General features: G+C 50.0%; 2 protein-coding genes across 4 annotated transcripts in view; both read left to right on the forward strand.

Annotated features, from left to right (window-relative positions):
- The window catches only part of LOC119437139 (phosphatidylcholine:ceramide cholinephosphotransferase 2), a 218,703-nt gene that overhangs the window by 47,495 nt on the left and 149,288 nt on the right, over positions 1-21,920 (forward strand). The gene's annotated exons all lie outside the window — the stretch shown is intronic.
- On the forward strand, positions 10,528-10,986 carry LOC119440135 (baculoviral IAP repeat-containing protein 5). The gene has a single exon (XM_037705076.2). It carries the CDS (start codon positions 10,534-10,536, stop codon positions 10,960-10,962), a length of 429 nt encoding a protein of 142 aa, XP_037561004.1. The 5' UTR covers positions 10,528-10,533; the 3' UTR covers positions 10,963-10,986.

Below are 21,920 nucleotides of genomic sequence, written 5' to 3' on the forward strand. Positions count from 1 at the left end.
CTTGCGTCAAAACTGTTGGCAAGAGCAGATGCCAACAAATTTGGGCGCCCGAAATGAGAAGTAAAACTTACGTACAAAAAGCTTCACGACCCCAGGCGAGCCGCAATAAAGTCTGCATCACGAGACTATTCGCTTATGGAACCGCGGTCCGTCATACCGATCGTCGCAATATTCTTTCGTGACGCGTCGTTTCGTCCCGTTCCCTCCAGCACCCAGTGGGGTTAGTGTTTTCAGAGTCGGTTCTCGCTCCGCATTGCACTGCTAGTCGCCTTTTACGTTGAAACGCACCGGAAAATGCGTGGTTATTACCCATGCAAGGTGTAATCATGTGTCGCTCAAAGCGTATATACGTAGCCTCCTTGCTTCTGCTGTGCAGCCAGAAACTCACCGACGGTAGCCGAATAAGTGCAAAAGCTGCTGGACCCCTAAATTCGCTTGGTGTCTGCTTCCTTTTCTTTCTTTTTCTTTTTTTTTTTTTTTCGCCCAGCAAAGGTCGTATATCTATACACTGGGTGGCTTGGCCGCACGTAGGCCAGCATCGTTGCAAAGTGAACCTACACGACCTTGCCGTCATGGCAACAGTAAGCATCATTATTAAATGAATGGATTACATAATCGATGAATAAGCGAAAGGAAGCGGCACTTCAGCCGGTTTCTAACCTGATCCCGTTAGTTTATAGGGAAGTGGCTCTCCAACTGACTGCATCGTCGGGACTTGGGCAGACTGCTATCGCCTAATAGGATATAATGGCTCGCGACGCAGCTTTAGTTGCCGTTGAGAACAGTGACAGTACGCAACGAGAAGAAGTGCTGGCATAAATAACTGTTTGTAAATGCAGCGTTCAGGCGACTTGGGCAATCTGTCGATCCCTGTATTGTGACAACTATGGTGCTATAGAAACGGTTGAGCATATCCTGTTATAATTCCCCGCTTATAGAGCTGAAAGGACCTCTTATAGAAAGCCAAATGGACAAGTTTAGTAAGGTACCGCTGACGCTGAGAAGCATATTAGGCCCAGTGCATTTTCCTTCTAGGCAGCGGAACTCTTTGAACTTGTTGTCTGCTTATATTCCGGACACTGGCTTGCTTGACCAGCTTTAGGAAATGCTTCATACACGTCAGAAAGTACTGAACCTCATTTTACATGGAAAGACCAAGTTCACCTTTATCACTTCTTTTGTTTATTTTCTTTTGTTCCTCCGCCCTCTCTCGTGTATTGCGGGTCTTTCAATTCTCCATCCCCTCCTCCATTCAGACTAGCATGTAGGCTACTTTACGCACGCCGGCAGAAATATTTGCGCTTTTTTTTTTTAAGAGCTCTCTCTCTCTCTCTGTAGAAGTGCCGCTGAGCATCACGCGTTATCGCAGCTTTGAGTATAGGGAGTTGGTCGAGACTTGAAGGCCATCGCGGCGATCGAAGCACCGTTGGCGGATGCAATGGCCGGGCCTTAGCTATATCGCCTCGCAGCCGCGTTGCCCCTCGACGAGCTGTAGCTGAATATCACCGCCATCGCAATTTAGAAGTTCCTTGCGGCAAAGCAGGCGGTAGGTTGTGGGGCGCAACCTCTGTTAGCACGCAGTGAAGGAAACGCCGACCGTGTTTGCGTGTTCACATTCCATCCCGAGTCACCAAACCTCGTGCTCTTACAACGATCAGTGACCTCCATCGGCGCCTTATTTTAGGACATCAATCGACCATGCGTTTTACTATACCGTACACAATGACAAAACGTACGGTAATTCAAAGGATAATGGGCCCAATTCCAAAAGCTCTTTCGTTCGTGAGAACTGCATGCTTGTCATTGGCCGGCTGCTTTCGCTTAATATAAATTGTTCGCTCTCATGATTTACGTCTGCGAGTTCATAGAATCGCTCCAGCTTATATACAAAATGTTGGGCGCGCTAGAGCTATTCTTATTAGCGACGTAGCGTGCTGCACTTGGTGCGCTTGATTGCTTCGTACGAACAGAGAATCGTAACATGCATGCAGTGAGCATATTATTAGCGTGGGGCGGCGGGCTGATGAAATAAAATTCTTACGGAGGAAACGCTTTGTTGATTACAGGCACCGCGGCCCGTATTAACACAGAAGTTATTGCACTAGAGCTGGTTGTACGATCAAATGCCAGCCAGTCGTATAATCTTGGGCATATCATTAGCGAAAGCGCCCGGCCAATCAGAGCGATCACTTACTAACGAAAAGCTTTGTGAATTCGGCCCCTGATATCTCAGATTTACGACTTTTCGGAGACTGCCATCGCGATTAGCTGTTTCAATTGCTTTCGTTTTTTTTTTGTTATGGGTATTATTATTATTTATGTCATGTGACGCGCGTATGGTAATTAGGAGCCGAATTCACAAAGCTTTTCGTTTGTAGGTGCTATTTACCGTTGGCCGGCGCCTTCGCTAATATGTTCGGCATCAGGGCCCGCATTCCCAAAAGCTTCTTACGCTAGAATTTTTCATAAGAATTTTAGCCAATCCAGATGCCAGACATATTGCTACACGCGTGTGGTATTTGATTGTTTGACCGAGGCGCGCGGGCGCCATCACTCGTGAAAAGAAGAGGAAGAAGTAGCTGGGCTCGCGCTGTGAACCTAGCCGGTCAGCGCTGCAACCGCTGTTGTAAATACATCCTGTAAATAGTTGCCCGTCTTACCGACTCGTTCTTCGCGTAACATCGTGGTGGAGGTGCTGGGTAGCGACGGCGTTGAGGCGACGGCGATCGCCCGGAGGAGCGGCTGTCAGGGGCATCAGAAGTAGAGTACGGACGGCGAGGTAAGTAACGGCGAGTGTCGGCGTATGGGCGAGGAGCAGGGAATGAGCTCCAGTACGGCGGCATCCAGGTGCTGCGGCAGTGGCGGGATACGTGACCAACTCGGTGGCAGCGGAAGCAGATCGGTTTGTCGTCGGGGGTACGCCATTCAGCAGGATTGCGTGGTCGGGGAGCGAAATACTGGTCGTGGAAGGATGGAGCCATGGGAATGGATGCCGAATCAGGTCGGGAGAGAGAGCAGGCGGTAGGGATGCCAAGGTTGGCAATTTCTTGCCGCACAACTGCTTGTATGACGGAAATAGTAGGGGCCGCTGGGTCAAAGGTACCGTCGAGGGGTCGTGGATGAAGGGGGGCCGGACTCGCCGCTTCAATCTCACGGCGAACGATACGAGTGACGTTCTCTTGAAAAGGGCGTGTGGCAGGAAGAGCGGAGCAAGAGGACGTGGCAGGGGTGTTTGGGAGCCGGGAAAACTGTGGGACGACGCGGCGGCTTTTGGCTACCTCGAAGCGGCGGCATTCTTTGACGATGGCGTCGACAGTAGAGACGTCGTTATAGACGAGCAAGTTGAAGGCGTCGTCCGCGATGCCTTTCAGGATATGGCCCACCTTGTCAACCTCGGTCATGTGCTCGTCGGCTTTCCGGCAAAGCGCGAGCACTTCCTGTATGTAGGCGACATACGATTCTGTCGACGACTGGACACGGGTAGCAAGCTCCTTTCGCGCAGCCTGTTGGCGACCTGACGGGTTGCCAAAGAGGTCGCGAAGCCTCTCTTTGAAAGTGTCCCAGCTGGATATCTCAACCTCATTGGTGCGAAACCAGACAAGCGGTGTCCCGTCCAGATAATATATCACATTGGCAAGCATGATGGTAGGGTCCCAGTGGTGGCTTCGGCTAACACGCTCATACATGCTGAGCCAGTCGTCGACGTCAACGCCATTTTGGGCGGAGAATGTCCCAGGATCACGGAGACGCGTAACAATATCATTAGCCAAGGCGGCCAACCAATGGCGAAGCGAAGTTACGAAAGAAAAGCTTTGTGAATCTGGCCCCAGGATAGGCTGGAATTTGTTAAGAGTTTTTCGTGAATACGTGCCCAGGTCTGTTTGATGGGCCAAATGGTGGTAATTTGCGGTTTGCTCACTGGACCTGGGGCCGTATTTAGTTCGCACTCCACAGCTGCTTGCGTAAACCGGCGCCGAACAGTCGTGATGGAGAACAGTTAGCGAGAAGTGACGGGTCACTGCCAAGGCAGTTCTTGAGAACGAAAGACTTCTTGAATTCGGCCTCTGAAGGCATCGATATTACACAAATCAGCTTTCAACCTATTTTTGCGTCCAGCATATTCTTTGACGGAAATTATTGCATGCACTGGGTTTACCAATTCCATTCAGAGTTCTTCGTAGAAATCTATCTCCCTCTCTCTAGTAGAAGTCTATCTGGAGGTCGAGTGACAGTCCGCCTGTAAGTGGCCATTTATTCCATCGCCCTTTCACGCTGTTCGCACACTTGAAGAAATGCATCGCCCGTATAATTTTTCGAACAACAGTGGTTGGTTCCTGTTCAATATATCTTCAGGAATTACGCGTGAGGGGAACCAAGAGACGATTGCCGATTTCCTATGCTATAGTAAGTGCATGCAGTCACGAAGCAGTGGCTCGGTGGGCTTCGCAGATCTTGGTACCCAATGCCGGCCGACTGATGTGCGCGGAGGAGTAACGTCTCGCGCTCATCGCGCTGGTTGTGGCGTGAGTGGCCTGAAAATGCACTGAATATTCGCATGAGCCTCACTACCGAAACACACGAAGCTTTTTGTTCCCCGCGGCTGCTTCGGCTGCTCGCGGCCGCGATAAGCAGGCGGGCGAAGCGGCCAACGACGCACGCCTACGCATGCACCCAGGCAAGGGGGGGAAATAAATAAAAAATAAATAAATAAAGAAACGCAGAGTAGGCTGTGCTGTCATTTCGGCAGCCGCGCGCCGCACTAGCCTGGTGTAGATGCGCGTGTCAGTTACAGCGCTCGACATAACGTCGGCTCCTATTAGGCGTCACCAGGGAATCCTGAGCTCTTCACGGTTTGTCGCGTTCACTGCGTGGGCGCCTACCTTGGGCGTGAGTGTTGCGCTGTCTCGCACCGGACGCTGTCAGCAACAACGCAGAAGCCGCTGATCGCGGCGCGCGCGCATCTTTTGTGCGCGTCGTCCCTTGGGTGACGCAGTGAGTGGGCGCCCAAGCCCCCGCAACAAAGCGCGTGCCCAGTGCGCCTCGTTGCGCCGCATATACTGTTGATGACGGGTCCCCACAAAAGCGTACGCCTCCTTTGTGAACGCGGAATGTTGGCCCGTCATTGTGGTAAAACGTTAAGCGCCTGGTTTAACCGCTCGTCCTGTATAGGTGTGCGCTGTGACTAGGAAGCCTGTGCAGTGTAATATAGTTGCAACGTTGCGTCAGTCGCATTGCCAGCTATTATAGGTCGCTGGACCTGTTCGAGCAACTCCGCGGTAGCTGACAGATCAGAACGGAACATTTTATAACAAATTACCCCCGGGCGACGAATCGACGACTGGCGATTCCCAAGTCCGTTCGCTTTGTGTGGGCTGCATCTCCGCTGGCACCGTGGAAAAAAAGGTCGCCGCGTTTGTCACCATGCATGCGGGACCTGCAGCGTGAAATGAGTATATGAGGAACGTTGCGAACCGCCTCCCGTTTGATTCCTATCCTTGCTGTCGCTACACAGTGTGCTGCCTAGTTTGAAAGGGCACACGTAATTAGCATATAGGGAGGTTGAAAGGAAAACTTGTCGCGGGGCTTATTTCCGAACTGCAATGCCGAATTCACAAATATTTTCGTTAGTAAGTCTCCTTCTCCCCTGGTCATGGCCGCCTTTGTTAAAGATGTGGGCAGTATCAGGATTGGCTTGAATTGCTCTTATACGAACAATTCTAGTGTAAGACCTTTTTGTGGGTGCGGGCTGAGATTGCGCACATGTCAGGTTTGATTTGCCGTCTGGGATACGGAGCATACTTTATATGTTAGCTTGAACCGCATCGCGTTCGAAAGTTTACTGACTCGCAATTTGCCCGCTGTTTCTCGCGCTGCTTCCTGTTGCCGCGCGAATTGCCCGCACCTTACGTCCTGGAGGTCGTCTCTGGACGACACTGCGCGGTCTGCGGGCCGCGGGTTAACCGTATTATTTCTTGGCCGACGAGGCTGGCGTTCTCGGAGCTGCAGCCAGCTGGCGGATTGCACGCGGCTCTATATATGCCTTCTCTGCCGGCCTGCTTCCTTCGGCCAAGACCGCACACCCACGCGACTGCACTGAATGCATTGCCTAGCAATCTTCCGCTGATGGTGGCCGTCTCGCGTGGCCCGGTGGTGGCGGCGGCCGCGGCGAAAGGCTGTGCCGCGAAAGGGCGAGAGTTGTCGGCGCGTTTACATACATTAACGGGGTGCACGCCTCTCGCAGCCGCGGCAACGAGCGAGCAGCTGCGCGGAATGGCGCAGGCTCGAGCTATTATGCGACGACCCAGAACGCGCCGGCTCCGCGTGGTGCATACAGCGCGTGCGTCCGTGCCCGAGCGCGGCACGATTAAGCGACACTTACTATGCGTCATGGTGACGTGGTAAGGTCGCATCCTCGAAGTGCGATTTCGGCCTGTTAAGAAGAGTGTAAATTTCGGCATGGATGCAGTGAGGATGCTACCTGAAGCCGCCTGAAGTATGTATTCCTGCAGGACGGCTTGTGGAAAAAAAAAAAAAAAAAAAGTTCATGCACATAAAATGACGGAAGGAAGACCTATATTCCGGTGTAATGCGGTTATAACGCCTATGGTATTGTACGGTAATGCTCATGGGCGACGTTGGTATGGGTGATGCGGATGCAACAACGCACGGTCGAACGCGGCTCGCTCTGTCTCGGCTATATTCTCCCCCCCCTTTCGCGCACGTTGCCTCCTTATTTATTTATTTGTCGCCCCTGCACATCGCGCGGAAGGGCCGGCGTTATTCATTCCAAACAAGCCTGTTTATATCACGAGGAACGAGAGACCGCGGCACGTCCGGTCGCTTCCGTTTGCGTTCGTGCAAACGGATGTATATCCAAGCCAACTGGCGGTGGCAGCGCTAGTTGGCGCGACGGTTCTCTGCTATGCATCACGGACCGCACGTGAGACTGGGTCGCTTTCTTCGGCCGCAGCGCGTTGTTTTCTTCCGTAACTCTTGGGTGTGTGCGTGTGTGCTTCGCTTCCGCATACGGGGACTGCACCGGCACGCTCCCCATGAGTGCGCTCGTTGTCGGGCGACGGCGCGCCGCGCGCCTCTGGAGAAGAGAACGGAATGCAGCCGGGGCTGCTCCTTCTTCGTCGTCGTCGTCGTCTTCTTTGGCGAAATGTCGTCACGCGCTGCTTCCTGCTCGCCGTCTGGTGTCCATAGTGCGAGGAGGCCGCGTGAGCTAACGACAACAGAGCCGCGCCCACGGGACGCCCGCCCGCTTTTCGGCATTGCTATTTCGCAGCCCCCCGCCCGGTCTGCCCGTGCGGAGGTAAAAAAGATAGCACTGTATACTGTTGTGGACGTGCCTCCGCATGTCCATAACCAAACCTTCCAAGGCCATGCGTGGGACACCGCACACGCGCACTAAAGTTTGTTCTTTCGCGCGCGGTTTCGTTTTGTCATCTCACGGCCAGGTTAGGTGATTTCTTTAAAAAATAAATTACCGTTTCTGCGTTGCGTTTTCTTCCTTCTTTCGAGCGGTGCGCACTGGTTGCACTTCGAGCGCGGGAATCTCATGCAAAATAGGTGTCCGCTTGGCTCTGTGGAACGCAGTGTTATGGGAGCGCGCTCTCGGCTGGCGTATAGCGTGTTATATATAAACATGACAAAAGGGGGTCTGCGCGCGCGGCGCCGATGCTCGTGCGGATGCGCGCTTTTGACGGCCGCGCAAGCGTGACCTCACCATCCATGCCTCCCTCGCTGTCGAGTGACTCTATGCGTATTTGCTTTCGATGTCGTCGATTGGAAGGCACGTCGTAGTAATCTTAAGCAGCGTGTCATGCGACTCACGTGCACCGATGCGTCGCGATCGAGCCGATTATCTTCTCTTTATTTAAAAAACTCCATTTTAGACTTTTTTTTTCTACTACATCCTTATTCACGGCCGATCCCCCGTAGTGGGGTTAGGCTATACAGCCAAACACCAAACCACGTCCAGTGGTTCTAGTTCGGGCTGTGTCATTTTCTCCTGGTCTGCTATCAACTCGGCCACAAACAGGGACCATCTTCCAATAATGTTTGAAATCACGCGCCCAATTAATTTGTCGCTGCCAGCTTCAAGGCCCTGATGGTATAGCTACAGCAATGAGAAAAAAAATATTTGAATTTTCTCCCCAGGATTTGCTTAAAATTATAATTTTTTCAGTTAGAAATGCATGGATTCATCCAGATTGGAAAGTTGCCAAATTCCGCTACAAATTTAATCGAGAGAGGTCATATCTATCGAAAGGTGGATAAGCGAGAACCAAACATTAAGTGACTCTCAAATAGGATTCAGGTCTGGGTGCTCAAATTAGTGCGCTCATGTTGACTTGGAGAGTCGAATTTAACTCGCTCGCCACAACAAACTATACACAGCGTCAGTGACATTAGATATTGCGAAGGCGTATGCCAGTGTCGAACACACCATCTTAATCAACAGGCTTGAAAGTGTGAATCTCCCACAGTATATAATTTGTATGGATTCATAATTTCCTAAGAGGACGTACATTTTATTCCATCAAAACAGACGTACTCATCAAGGCGCAGTACTCTCCCCCGTATTATTTAATATTTCACTAAGTCACATTCCCACACACCATGATGTGCACGTATACGTATACGCTGATGATGCCGCTTTTTTTTTTCTGTGTCAAATGATATACATACCCTGTATAAAACTTTGCAGTCGTATTTGAATGATATTGAAATGAGGCTTGAAGGAATACAAATGTCGCTAAATGTCAACAAAAGCGCAATTATTGTTTCCTCTTAACTTTTCCTATCCCAATAACAGTGATGTGTGGTCAGGATATAATTTTGCAGGTACAATCATTAAAATAGCTGGGATTGATTTATATAGAAAAGCTTAATTGACGGACACACATGGAATGCATCGCGTCTAAAGGAGCACGTGCTGTTTGGTTTATTACGAAGAGTCAGCAGCAGTCCTTTTGGAATGCGCAGAGAGGAGATCTGGTTATTTTAGAGTTTGGTTGCGTGTTATTTTCAGGAGCTCCTACTTATAATTACGCCCTCTCGTTCCCTTGGAACGCGAATCATTACGTCTGTGTCTTGGCCTTCCAAAATTTGTCGCGAATAATAATATGCTGACAGTCCAAACATTACTGAACATCTATGCTTTGCCCCAGAGACGCTCCTACTATGTGCTCATTCGAGAGCCGACTGCATTCTTTGAGAATCGATGGTCTCGACTGCATTGTCCCCTTTTTGGGCAGAAGCTATTAGAATCATTACAAGTATTAATCCGTGATGTGGTTTTTCCAAATTTACCGACTGCAGCAATAAGCGTTGATTTCGATTATATATTTCTTAATATTACTGCAGCCTATTGATACCTAAAATGTCTGTGAGATGACCACCTTGAGAACCTCTAAATAAATGCAGTTATAGCCACATATGCATTTGTCGGTGAGAAGGCAGGAGTGGGCATTTTTTCGCCATCATTAAATTGGTCTTTCTCTCTTCGACTGCCCGACTTTCCACCAATATTTCAGGCAAAGTTATTGGCGATCATTCTAGCTCTACGAAAACTTCCCACATTATTTATTCAGCCGTAATCATAACCAACTCCTTGTCCGTTTGTTCAGCTCTGTCAGTGCCCAATTCATCTATCACTCTCCGAGAATGTTATTCATCTATCCCCCAACATTTACGCCTCGTCCATTTGGTATGGGTATTAGGGCACGTGGGACTCACTTTAAACGAGTCAGCAGACGCACTAGCGGCGGCATCTCTTAAAGGCCCAGTACCGATGCTCCTAAGACCTCCGGCATATATCACTGTTTGCAATATTTAAATATATATATATATCTGTCCAAGAAGAACATCACGAATCATGTGTATTGAATAACACCAATTTTCAGCACCTTAGATGAGAGCAGATGGTGCTCAGCAAGAAAATTTGAAGTTTAATTTACGAGAATGCGCTGTTCAATACCAATGCTTAATTTTCATTCCCAGAGGTGTGGTTTGGCACCTTCCCCTCAATGGTTTTATTGCAATCAACCCGAAACTATTGAACATTTCTTTATAGAGTGTCGCAGGTTCGACGTCCACAGAAAACGACTTCTTAAGGTCCCCTTCGCCAACGTGGATGGGTCATTACGCATCCTGTGATACTGTATCTTGGGGCGTCGCCACTAGGACACCGCAATAGGAGCGTATGTGATGCCATATTTAATTTTGCAAGTGAAGCAATGAGACCGCCGTGTTGACTTTATCATTTTATTCTCCTCAACGTGAAAACAAAAATATTAAATTCGCATTTTAAAACAACATAGCCTGAAAATCGATATTAAGGATGAGTATTAGTTTAATATCTTCATTCTTGAATTGCAAAATTCTATTTAAGTATTCTTCCCTTTTTACGTATTGCCCCCCGATCCATTGGCGACCCCCGTAGTGGGTTGAACCATACCCCTGGGCACCTGACCACACCCAACCAGAGGATTGCAGCTTGTGCTTCTCTGCGCAAATACGCTCGTCATGTCCGAGGATCCGACGCCGCCCATCAACCTCTCCTTGCGAGCGGTGCTGGAGCAGAAGACAGATGCAGCTATGCACCACGTCGTGAACAGGCTGGCCACTTTCAAGGACTGGCCGTTCAGCAGCGACAGCCCGTGCTCTCCGGCGCGAATGGCCGACGCCGGTTTTTATCATTGCCCCACAGAGAACGAGCCGGACCTTGCTCGTTGCTACGTCTGCCTCAAGGAAATGAGGGACTGGAAGCCCCACGACGACCCCTTCGGGGAGCACGCTCGGTCCACCGAGTGCGAGTTTCTTCGGTTGGGCAAAAAGCCGCAGGATCTGACGGCGCTGGACTTTCTTCAACTGGAGAAAGCTCGCACGAAGAACAAGGTGCGGAAATTCGTGGCGGTTCGCGAGGCGGAGAAGGCACTGAACGAGTCGCGCTAAGCCAAGCCACGGTCCTCGGTCACGTCCTGCTTTCTTTTTTTTTTTTTCTCTCGTTTTTTCTCTTTTTTTTTTTCCTTTTTTCTTTTTCTTTTTTTTCTCTCTCTGTCTCTCTTTTTCCCCTTTATTCTTTTCTTTTTTTTCTTTTTTGAAATTTGTCGCCGCAATAAATATCCAGTTACAAATACCCGAACAGATTTTTTGCGTGCCCAATAGGGTAGTAGGGGCCTAGTGCAGTATCCAGCGTTTTACGTATATATGTCGGGAGGACGTCGTGGCTGAAGGCGTGTCCGTCGCACGAAGGTGGCGGAGGTCCGGGGCCATTCCAGGACAGGTGCGTTGTGTTTTCAATAGCTTTGCCGCAGAACGAACAGGTATAGAGCCATATGAGCAGCGGTATTGTTGAGCGCGAAGACGGTCACAGCCGCCGTACATGCAACCGCGACACAAGTGCAACCCTGCAAGGCCACCTCTTCTCGGCGAGTACCAGAGAAGTTTGAACCACGTGGGGTTGGTTAGGTGTCTTCGAGAAAGTGCGTAAGTGGCCCAGGCACGGCATACGAGGGCGACGAGTCGACTCCGCAAGGGCATTTCGAGGTGTATAGGGCCGCACGGGGGACCCACTGGACGCCCATCTGGATAGCATATAGACATTGTGGCGGCAATACGCTGAATGGCATCCGCGAGCATCGACGAACGAGTTACTTTGCGAATATCGTGGATCGCTTGCGTTGGGAGACCGTGCGACATGACGATCGGGTTATGAAATGGTTTCGCCAGCAATGAAGTAAGGCCATGGTGTACGGCGGCGATTTTGACAAGGCGCGTTGGTGGCGCGGGATCGGCCGTATATGAGAAGGTCTGGTGTACCTCATGTAGCTGTGGGCATTCAAATGCGCTGTGCACCACACCACCGTTAAGACTGGCATTGACACATGCAATAATCGTTCCGGCGTCTTGGGAATCATCTGAGGCAGGCTACTAGTGCCCTCGCCTGGAGAGGAACCGTATGATGGAGACGACCATGGAGACGACTAAGAAGCTTGTTGTCAGTATCTAGTCGACGGTGCCAATGTAGACGTATCATCAGTAGGATTTGGCACTTCATATCCCCATGTACCGCAGGAACGCAAGTCCTCCCTTGGTGCAGCAATGCAGCCGCATGCAAATGCAGTAAATACTCTCAACAACAGAAAGAAAATAATTTTGTAGAAATCCGCAGAGGACCAAACAGGAAGGGCGACTGATGTACAAACGTGGCGATTTGATGGAACAACAAAGTTAACAACAACAACAACAACAACAACCGGAGGCTGCGCGGACGTCTCCGGTTGTGAAGCGTCGGTGCGATACTTTAGACGAGAAAACGATCGCCAGACGGCGCTACTGCGGCTCCTAACGTAAAGCCCCTCAATCCTAACGGCGCCCCCAGTGTGGAAATGTCAAGCAGCGCGGTTACGCCGCGGTGCAATCTCCGATTTGTTTACATTGTTTCGCCCGCGCTTTCCTTCGCTGCTCGTGCTCACGGCGCTCCGTTTTCGACGGCGGCAGATCGCCTGCTTGCTGAACAGCGATGCGAAGACTGCAGTGCGGTTTCTAGAAGGTTGCCGACGCCGACAGCTTTTTTTTTTTTTCTTTTTTTTCCTTGGCGGCAGCCTCTAGAAAGGGGAGCGTCTGCTTCCACACCTGTATGGTGTTGAACAAATTGTGGATGGTGATGTGACAGTGAACGCTAAGTGCGTGTCGCAGGTGTCACAAAGCGGTCATGCATGCTTGCAGAGATGTGCAGAGACGGTGACGATTGCCGTTGGTTTCTTTGGTAACTGGGCGCGCACACGCGGCTGCTCTCATTGTGGCTCACAGGGAGCGTCATCAGCACTGTGGGCACAGAAAGAACACATGCATTAGACAGTAATAAGTATGGCACTTTACGAACCAGTAAGAACCTCTTCCCATCTTCAGCAATGTGGCCTATAGTTTATAGCTCATTATACCCTCTCAGCCTTAGGTTCAGGCAAATAAAAAATTAAGATGTTTTTGGCAAACTGTGCACGCCTTGAATATACGGTGATTAGGAGACGCTAGTGCCTGTAACTTGTGCTGCCTACATCTTGTCACATGACATCACTGCATGGCATGAACAGAACTGCAATAATATAACGCTAAAGCAGTTTCCTTCCCAAAGTACACAAAAGCCCAGAGTGCAGCAGCCAAAACACACATGTGCACAAAATTAACAGTGTAAGTGCTACATATGCGCATAATGCCTTATATCATGCTGTATAAATATTTAATGTATATCATGCTTTATTCAATGCAGATGTTATAGTCATTGCAACTCATTGTATTAGTGAGCAAGGTATCTTTTCACTTCTCATGAGAAATGGCTCGTACAGACTGCTCCGCGAAATAAACCCAGTCCACGGTAACCAGTGATTACCTTGGAACCAACAGCGTGAGCGCAAGCATTAGCGATACGTGCCTCATCAAAGCAAATCTGGTTTCTCGTCGGGCGAATGCCCCCGCCGCAGCTAAAATAAGCTCGCACCGATGGCCGGCTACTGCACGAAACGAAGATTCTTGGCAGGAAGAACGTGCAAGGTGGCAATTACCTTAAAGCATGCTTGGATATGGTGAACCTAGAAAGCATGGCCCAGCAACAAACATAACGCGCACGTCTCGAGCGGCTGCTTTCCGATCTGCCGCTTACCGACGCACGCTACGACCGCTGCTTGTATTAAATACGGATTGCCACCGCACAAAAGACAAGTAGCGCGCGGCCCCTTTCGTTACCTGCACAACTAGTAATTTGAGTTGCAGCGTTTTGAAAAGGGAAACAATTCTCTTGAGCTGTCCTTGCCGATTGCGAGTGAACGCAAAGTACAGTCAAATAAATTCGGGGGTTTTACGTGGCAAAACCACGAAATCATTATGAGGCACGCTGTAATGGGGTTTCTCAAGAATAATTTTGACCACCGGGGGTTCTTTAACGTGCACAGAAATCAAATTACGCGGTGACACGGGTGTTCTCGCATTTCGCCTTCATCGAAATGCGGCTGCCGTGGCCGGAAATCGAGCTTGCGTCGTCGAGCTTAGCGGCACAACACGTATGTATTTATACCGCTAAGCTAACACGGTGGATGTCACTGTACGATTCAACTATACGCGACACGACTCACCATACCGTCGTGCGCTAAAAACAGGCATATTACTATTGCGTTTTTATCGAGCGGCCGTCATACTGCACGCAAATGCGAAAGTATGTGACTTGCTTGACTCGGCGCACTGCAGTTATCCATCCTTGTCGTCTGTCCTTCTTGTACTACGTCCCCGGAGATCTGTAGAACTTCACGGGCGGCTTTCGACGTTTCGTGTCTTCGAGCCTGTTGTGGCCACCAACAAGACCGCAGTATTGTGTGCCACCTTTCCCGGTTGATGAGGTCGCGCTCGTCTTTGCGAAAACAACGCGCACGAGCGCTCGCGCCGCACAGAACACGGGCGCGCGCTGGCACAGCGACCATCTTCGTCACTTCCCTCCGTCCGCTAGGGGAGCATTCGGCGTGGGTGCCGCGCGGGCAAACTTTAGGGCCGTCTTCGCGGTTCGCTGAGCTCGCAGGAACCACGGCGTTGCAGCTGCGCGGTGTATAGCGACGTCTCCGCGGCCGCGCCTTGTCCGCGCTGCAATTCCTGCTTTTCTTTTTTTTTCTTTTTTTTTTTCTCCACGGCGACCTTCACACCCGCAGCGCAGCGGAAGCGGGTGGCTGTATTACCGAATGCGTTCGAAAACGGCAGCCCTGAAAAAAAAAAAAAAAAAAAAGGCGGCTGAGCGGCGCCGCGCCAACCACGACGGAGCGCCGTCGACGTCTCCTCTTCGAATCGATAGCCTTGGTGCGGGTTTAGGCGCTGGCGTGGTAACTCCGGTTAGAGCGAGCTGGAATCAGATGAAGCTGAGGAGACGGCCGGGGCAATGCGAGACCGACAAAAAGAACGAACGAACACAAGGAAGATAATATTACGGTCGTATAGTGAAAACGCACAGTCTGCAGTGAGTATATGTATATAACGACGTAAAAACGAAATGACTGTGCCGGGATTTCGTGCTGTAATAAAGACGGTTGATTTCCATCCGAGGAGAGCTTGCTGACTTTCCGCGACGCGGCCCACGATATCTTGCAAGCTTTCACGATTCCTTGGCTATAGTTCGGGCGTGCTACTGCGTGTTGCGCAGCTAATTGGTAATTTCGGGTTCGTTTTATGACCTCGTAGAAATGCTTGTTATACGCGTCAGAATGCGACATGACCATCTTACAGCTGTTCCACGCTGTGGCTGTGCTGAATTAACGCAATCGCGCTTTCGCCAAATATGGCTCTCGGACGATGTGGTAATCTGCCGATTGACAGTGTATAGCTGGAACCATTTAGGAATCTTCCGCATCATGTAGTGCCCAACCATAATTAATCCGCGAGGCTATATATTGTTACGTGGAGTATTTACTTAACAGTAAACGGTTAGCACTTGTCTAGTCAAGACTGCACAGAGCGCACAGGTTTCAGCAGGTTTTTCAGTTCGACAGGAGAGCCTCTGACCTAGCCCCACTGCAACGTCTTTGTCTTTGCCATTGCTAGTGACATTATCCCCGGCCGATGAAGCACCGTCCCGGTGCTTGTTGTGGTCAAAATGGGCTATCACAGTTGTAACGCTTGAGGCGGGAAACATGTACTGATGTCAGTTCGCGGTGCGGCAGTCGATGAGGTGGATGCCATGGGAGATATCTCATAGGTGACAGGAGTCACCTGGCGCAGCACGCGGTAGGGCCCGACGTACCGCGACATTAACTTTTCACAGAGGCCGACTCGACGAGATGGGAGCCAGAGAAGGACGAGAGAGCCCGGTGGAAAATCAGTATCCCGGTGTCGACGATCGTAGATGGCCTTTTGTGCGGTCTGCGATGACGAGAGCCGAGCGCGGGCTACTGTGCGCGCGACGAGTGCACGCGTGATGGCGTCTTGCGCATAGGAAGTCGTGGACGTGGAGGCCGGATCAGAAGGGAGCAAGGTGTGAAAAGGTAATAAGGGTAATATTTAAAGTCGTCCATTACCCGTTCTGCTCAGACAATTGTTGCTCGCAGGCAGCCGAATGGGAAATAAGTTTGCTAAGTATAAAGAAAGAGAGAGAAAAAAAAAAAAACTTGTTTTCTTCCCTTAACTCGAGATTGCCTAATATTCTTGTTAGTATTCGTTCTCCGCGTGATCTCATCGCTTGCCCAACAACACCCCACGCACGGTTACAATATTCGTGTTCGCCACGCGTTGAAACATCCCCACCTCCCTTTTTTTATGTAATTGCTTGATTGTACTGCGCGAGACGTTTGCGTGTATTGTCCTGCATATACGCCGCGATGTCATGCCTGTGTGTGCACCACGATTCTGTTTGTTCTGAAAACAGCGCATGCATGCACATGGGTGCGTTTCCGACTCGCCGCCAACGCTGGCCTTTTTTTTTTTCTTTCGTATCACCCGGGTAGCGATGACCCTTTATTGAATTTGGCGTCGTCTCCCGAAGGAAATTGGACACGCGAGCTGGGTGGGGCCTTTATACGCATGTACTGTGCTGCATGTTGGACGCTATAGACTACATTATGTGGGCGCCTCTTCTCCGGGTGGTAAGTTGTGTTTGGGGGCGGCCGTATAAATGTCGGTTCTTTCGTTTGTGTAACCCCATTGGCGAGACATACACACAACCGGCCAAGGCCGTCGCTCTGTTTCGTTCCATCAGCCGCAGCCATCCCCGGCAGGTGGCGTGTGCAAATCTCGTGGTGTAGATATGACTATCGGTGCAGACTGTCTACACAGGAAAAAATGAGGAGCTTGCAATGACGCCATTTCACGCGAGGTCGCCGGTATACCATGTTGTGGCAGGAATGGTACACAGCTGGCTTTTACGAAAAATTTCAAGTTCAGCTTTTAATTTTTTAGAAGGTAGTGCGCGTTCGCGGGGTCATGGGCTGTTCTGTGTTTGATAATCGGAGAGTTTGGTTGAAACTAGCGGCGTAAAACAAAAACACAAAATAAACATTGTTTTCAATGTTTTTGCAGCAGGTCATGCGCTTCTTCCGTTCAATGCTAAAAATAAAATAAGTAAAAGGAGATCTCTGAAGATCAGTAAGGTAGTGCGAACTTTGGCGCTGATCGGCGACATTGTCATGTAGGTGAATGGGTGCGCCTTATAAAGCTAGACTTGTTTAAACAATATGGGAGGTTTTTAATCGAATACAAATGTCTGCAGAAAACTGGTTTCGAATTTCGAATCGACTACCCAATATTACTCTATGAGTTAAAAAAAAAAAACCGCACACACATTGCTTTAGCCCTTAAAACGTGATGAGGTTCACCTAGGAAACAAAACAATGTTTCTTACAATGTGAAGTAACAGATCTCCAGGCAGTGAAATGAGCAAACATCCTGGCTTAGCTGACTGGAAGATATCAGCAAAAGTAATTTGCTGATTTGCAGGTTAGATTAGATTAGGCTTTCGGGATGCTTTCGGGAAAGGAGGCATGCCCGAAAGAAAAGAGGACACACAACGTTTTATCGGTAGTCCTCCTTCCATGTAGGCATGGTTGCTGGAATTGCTGAGCATTTTTCCTTGAAAGTTGCGCTTTCCCTGTATACGCTATAGAAACCTGTAATAACCACGGTTGTTTCGTGTATTAGACCTGAAGGCCACAGTGCAGGCAGGCCGACACACAGATGGATCCGACGGACGGAGAATGAATAACAAAGCACCACAATACAAATAGGATTCGTGAAATGCGGAATATTTCTTGCACATCTACTTAAAACTGATAAAATTTGGGTTCCGTATCTGGACCGACCAATTCGACAAGGCGGTATTGTTGCACCCTTGCCTGTGGCAAGTGATTCCATCTTGCGGCCTCGTGCTCGGAAGCCTTGAATGTGGAGCTAAGTGGGTGCTGGTAATGTATTAGAACGTTTTTTTTTTTTGTGTGTGTGTGTGTGTGTGTGTGTGTGTGTGTGTGTGTGTGTGTGTGTGTGTGTGTGTGTGTGTGTGTGTGTGTGTGTGTGTGTGTGTGTGTGTGCGTGTGTGTGTGAATGTAAGCCTATATAATATCTTTTCTTGAGGAAGCGGAGGGGAGGAACTTTAGTTGGATGCGATTGGTAAGAAAAAAAAAGAAAGAAAGAAAAGGCTGCACTGTTCTCTTTCGTTTCTTCCACTGGAAAATGACAGCTACAGATACCAAGACCGCGGATCGGATGTATACGCTTGCTCACATTTACGAGAACGGCGTTTGTGCGCACGCGCAGACAATTCCACCAGTTTGCCGCAGCACCAATCTATGTCGGACACGAAGTCGCTAGGGGTCCGCCTCCATGGCCTGCAGGAGGAACACGATTTCTGGAAATTTCCTTCGCTGCTATACACCGCCACCGCTCTGTTCTATTATAGATTCCGCTCTTCCTTTCCTTTCCCTGTTCTCTCTCTTTTTTGTCCAACTTCTCGGAAACCATTTGTAATTCCTCGGAGTGTATAGGCCGTGTCGCTATTGGCTCTTTGTGACCCCCCTACAGCCTCCACCTTCGACCTTCTAACTTTTTATTTGCGCATGTTTGTTTCCTTCATACCAGGGACATGTCGACGGCAGAATGAAGATTCATTGCTTTTAGCCGTGTGGGACACGCGATCTACGCTTCGCCACCACATCGATAGAGAAGAAAAAAATAAATTGAGGGTAAGGGGTATCCAGGGGTATAGCGGTACCGATGAGTTCATATATGCTACGGGATAACGGCCGCGTATAGTATAGGGATTACAATGTCATTCACGTGAGGAATGATTCCGCTTCGACGCGCGTCTTTTTGTTTGCTGTCTCTCTGTCCCGGCATTTTTTTTTTTCCTTTATTTCTATTTCACACTTTAGTGCGGACTGCGCTATACATGCGCAGTTCGCAGAGGTATAATCTCGAGCGCCGGTGGTTTCCGATTGTCGCTCTGAAAAATATACCCCGTGACGTTACCCCTCTATATGCTCGTGGAGAACGGATGCATAGTTCATTATCGTTTTTTGAGTGCTTGTTTTTTCCGCCTCTACAACCGAAATGATAGATAGTGAAGAAGAAAAAATAAAAAGGGAAGAGAAAAGCACCGCGGTGTCGCTTTTTATTAGAGACTTGGTAGTTTTGACCTAACTTGGGGTCACACGCGGCGATGCGTCGTTTTATGGGTGACGTTCGGCCATAGCTCACCCGCAGAAACTTTTCCAAGCGCAACCCCGATTCCTCATACCTCCGGCCAATTTCGCGGAAGCGCGAACTACCTTTTTATGTTTAGCTTAAACCTGCGTTTACCGAAGTTGGATTGTGTGGTGGCTCACTTTCGTTCGCACCAGCTTCTTACGTGCTTCAATAAACTCGCTCGAAGGACCTGGTTTTCGAAAGGCACTTCGCTGCTGCAGGTCCTGCAACCGCCCGCGTTTCGTGCGTCTTGATATTTTTTTTTTTTGTCCTGCTTTCTATTTAGATAGCTAATCAGAATAAAGATGATGTACAGATTTCACACCTTGCCGAGAGCAGACGGCGGGTGCGCTTGAGCATTTCAGAAAGCGGTGGAGCATGCATATATATATATATAGCGATTCTGGCTCTGAAGATGCAGCAATGTTAGTAGAACCACTAAGTCTAGAGCAAGTACGTTATACGTACATATATGGACTCAAAAATATACAGTGCACCTTGTGCGGATAAGGCCGCCAGTTTTCTACCAATTGTCTTTCTTTTTCGCGGTGAAGGAAAGTTTGAGAGGAAATGGGGAGCTCGCTTTTTGAGTTTCGCCATGTCTCGCAATGGAACATTAAACCTGCTGCCTCTCTGCAGGAGGGCACGTAGAATAGCGGCGCTTTGTTACGGTCGTGTATACCGCTGAAGCTCTCGGACGCCGTGCTCGGCCCGAGCTCCTTTGCGTGTGAACGTCTAACTCGTGGTTCACTTCTACGAACTCGAGCGAATATGCAAAGCGGTGATGGAAGTTCTTTGTCGATGCTGTCATTAGTGCGCGCTTCGGTTGTTATTATTTTGAAGAAGCCCAGTTACTTGCGTGAAGCGATGTGTTCTAAAAGAAGGGGCGCGGGGGGGGGGGGGGGGGAGTAAAGTTGGCGGGTGGTTTCATTCTGCGACTCTATTCTCGGTTCCCTGCGTCAAGAGCCCCGCGAGTGCGCTGAGAGAAGAGAGAGAGAGAGAGAGTACGCCCGCGCAGGTAGGTGGGCGGGGCGCGCACAGAAATCCTGCCGGCGTTGCCGCTCGCGCGCACCCAGACACACCGGCGCACTCCCTGTGTTCGCAGGATGGGGCCCAGACGGAGACGGAAACGAAAAAAAAAAAAATTGAAAAGAATAGAAGAAAAAAGTAAAATAGTAAAGTCGCGCCGAAAAATCAAACAGAGGACGCACCGTGCCGCCTGGCCGTGTATAGTAAATGCGTGCAAAAGCGGAAACGCCAGCTCGGTATGTAGTTCGCGAGGGTCACCGCGAAGCAAGTATGTGTACAGAATGGCGTGTTCGTCGTCTCATTCATGCAATTTCTCTGCGCTCGTTCATCCGTATTTTTCGTTTGACGTTTCGCAGGTTCGGTACGTACAGAACGGCGATATAAGGGATGATGAAACGCGATTCACGTAATCGTTGCTGCACTCTGACAGTCCGTACGACGTTGACGATGTCGCTGCGTTTATTCTCACGGTTCCTGCGAGAGATCACCCTTCAGACGGTGTAATGTTTGTGTGCGGTCAGTAGGAGTCCGCTGCTGTCATGGACGGCGGTTTACCTGCCTCGCGGGCTCTTTGTCATCCCTCTCCGTGTCCTTTCTGCGGCCGCGCAGTGTTTGGTGTATAGCACGGTGTAAGAAGATAGGTGTTCCGACGGCGCGTCCGCGCTGGGGAGAGAGAGCGGCCACTTCATGTGACCGGCAGTGAGCGCCACCGCTAGGGGCAGCACTTGTTCAGGAGGCCTTGGAGCAGCGGCACAAGAGTGGATAATTTACGACCTCCGTCAGCATTTAAACACCCATGCTCAAAGATATGCAATTTTTCGTTATTTAGACGCCAGATCCTGAGCAGGTAGAAGGTTTCATGCCACTTACAGTCAAAATACCGTCATTTCGAACACGAGAGAGACGCGTCGTCTGCTCGAGCAGACGGCGCGCTGCGCTTACCGCTGCTCGCCGCGTCGGAGTCAATCGGAATGTCAGGCAGAAATATAAAGGGACGTTCCTCCAACCAAGTAGAGTCGTTTTAAGCAGGCGAACGACATATATTCATCGAAATAAAGCACTTCTGCCGCGCGTGCCCATAAAAGCGCCAGCAAAGCGAGCGAAAAAGTGGCCCCCAGAACAGGTGCTGCCCCTTGCGGCAGCGGCGTGCGTAGAGTCACACTAAGTGGCCGCGCCTCGCGCCGCCGTCGTATCACCTTCCTTTTTACACCGTGGTGTATAGTATTCGCCGTTCTGGTCTTGGGCGCGCTGCACTCTGGAACAACGAGCGCAACCGCGAACGGTAAGGGCGACACCAGTGGTTTGGCTCTCTCTCTCTCAGGCACCGTGGTCATGCCGTCACCAGTGTCATATAAGTGTTACAGTTTTGCGGTGACGACACCACCGTTCCAGTACAGAGGCGCAACGGATGCGCGCACGCTTTTAATATCGGCATTTTGCTTGCTTGCTCCTGCCGCTCCGGAAGAGCGCCTGCAAGAACAGAGGGGAATCTAAATGGGGTTTAAAAATAATAATCAAAGAAAATAGTACAGAAAACTATTATCATCATCATCAGCCTGTATTTCTGTCCACTGCAGGACGAAGGCCTCTCCCTGCAATCTCCAATTACCCCTGTCTTGCGCTAGCGTATTCCAACTTGCGCCTGCGAATTTCCTAACTTCATCATCCCACCTGGTTTT

Source organism: Dermacentor silvarum, chromosome 1, assembly GCF_013339745.2.
Source record: "Dermacentor silvarum isolate Dsil-2018 chromosome 1, BIME_Dsil_1.4, whole genome shotgun sequence".
NCBI lineage: Eukaryota > Metazoa > Arthropoda > Arachnida > Ixodida > Ixodidae > Dermacentor > Dermacentor silvarum.

Excerpts from the sequence above, each read along its gene's own strand:
- LOC119440135 (XM_037705076.2), top strand. The coding sequence starts at position 10,534 with ATGTCCGAGGATCCGACGCCGCCCATCAACCTCTCCTTGCGAGCGGTG.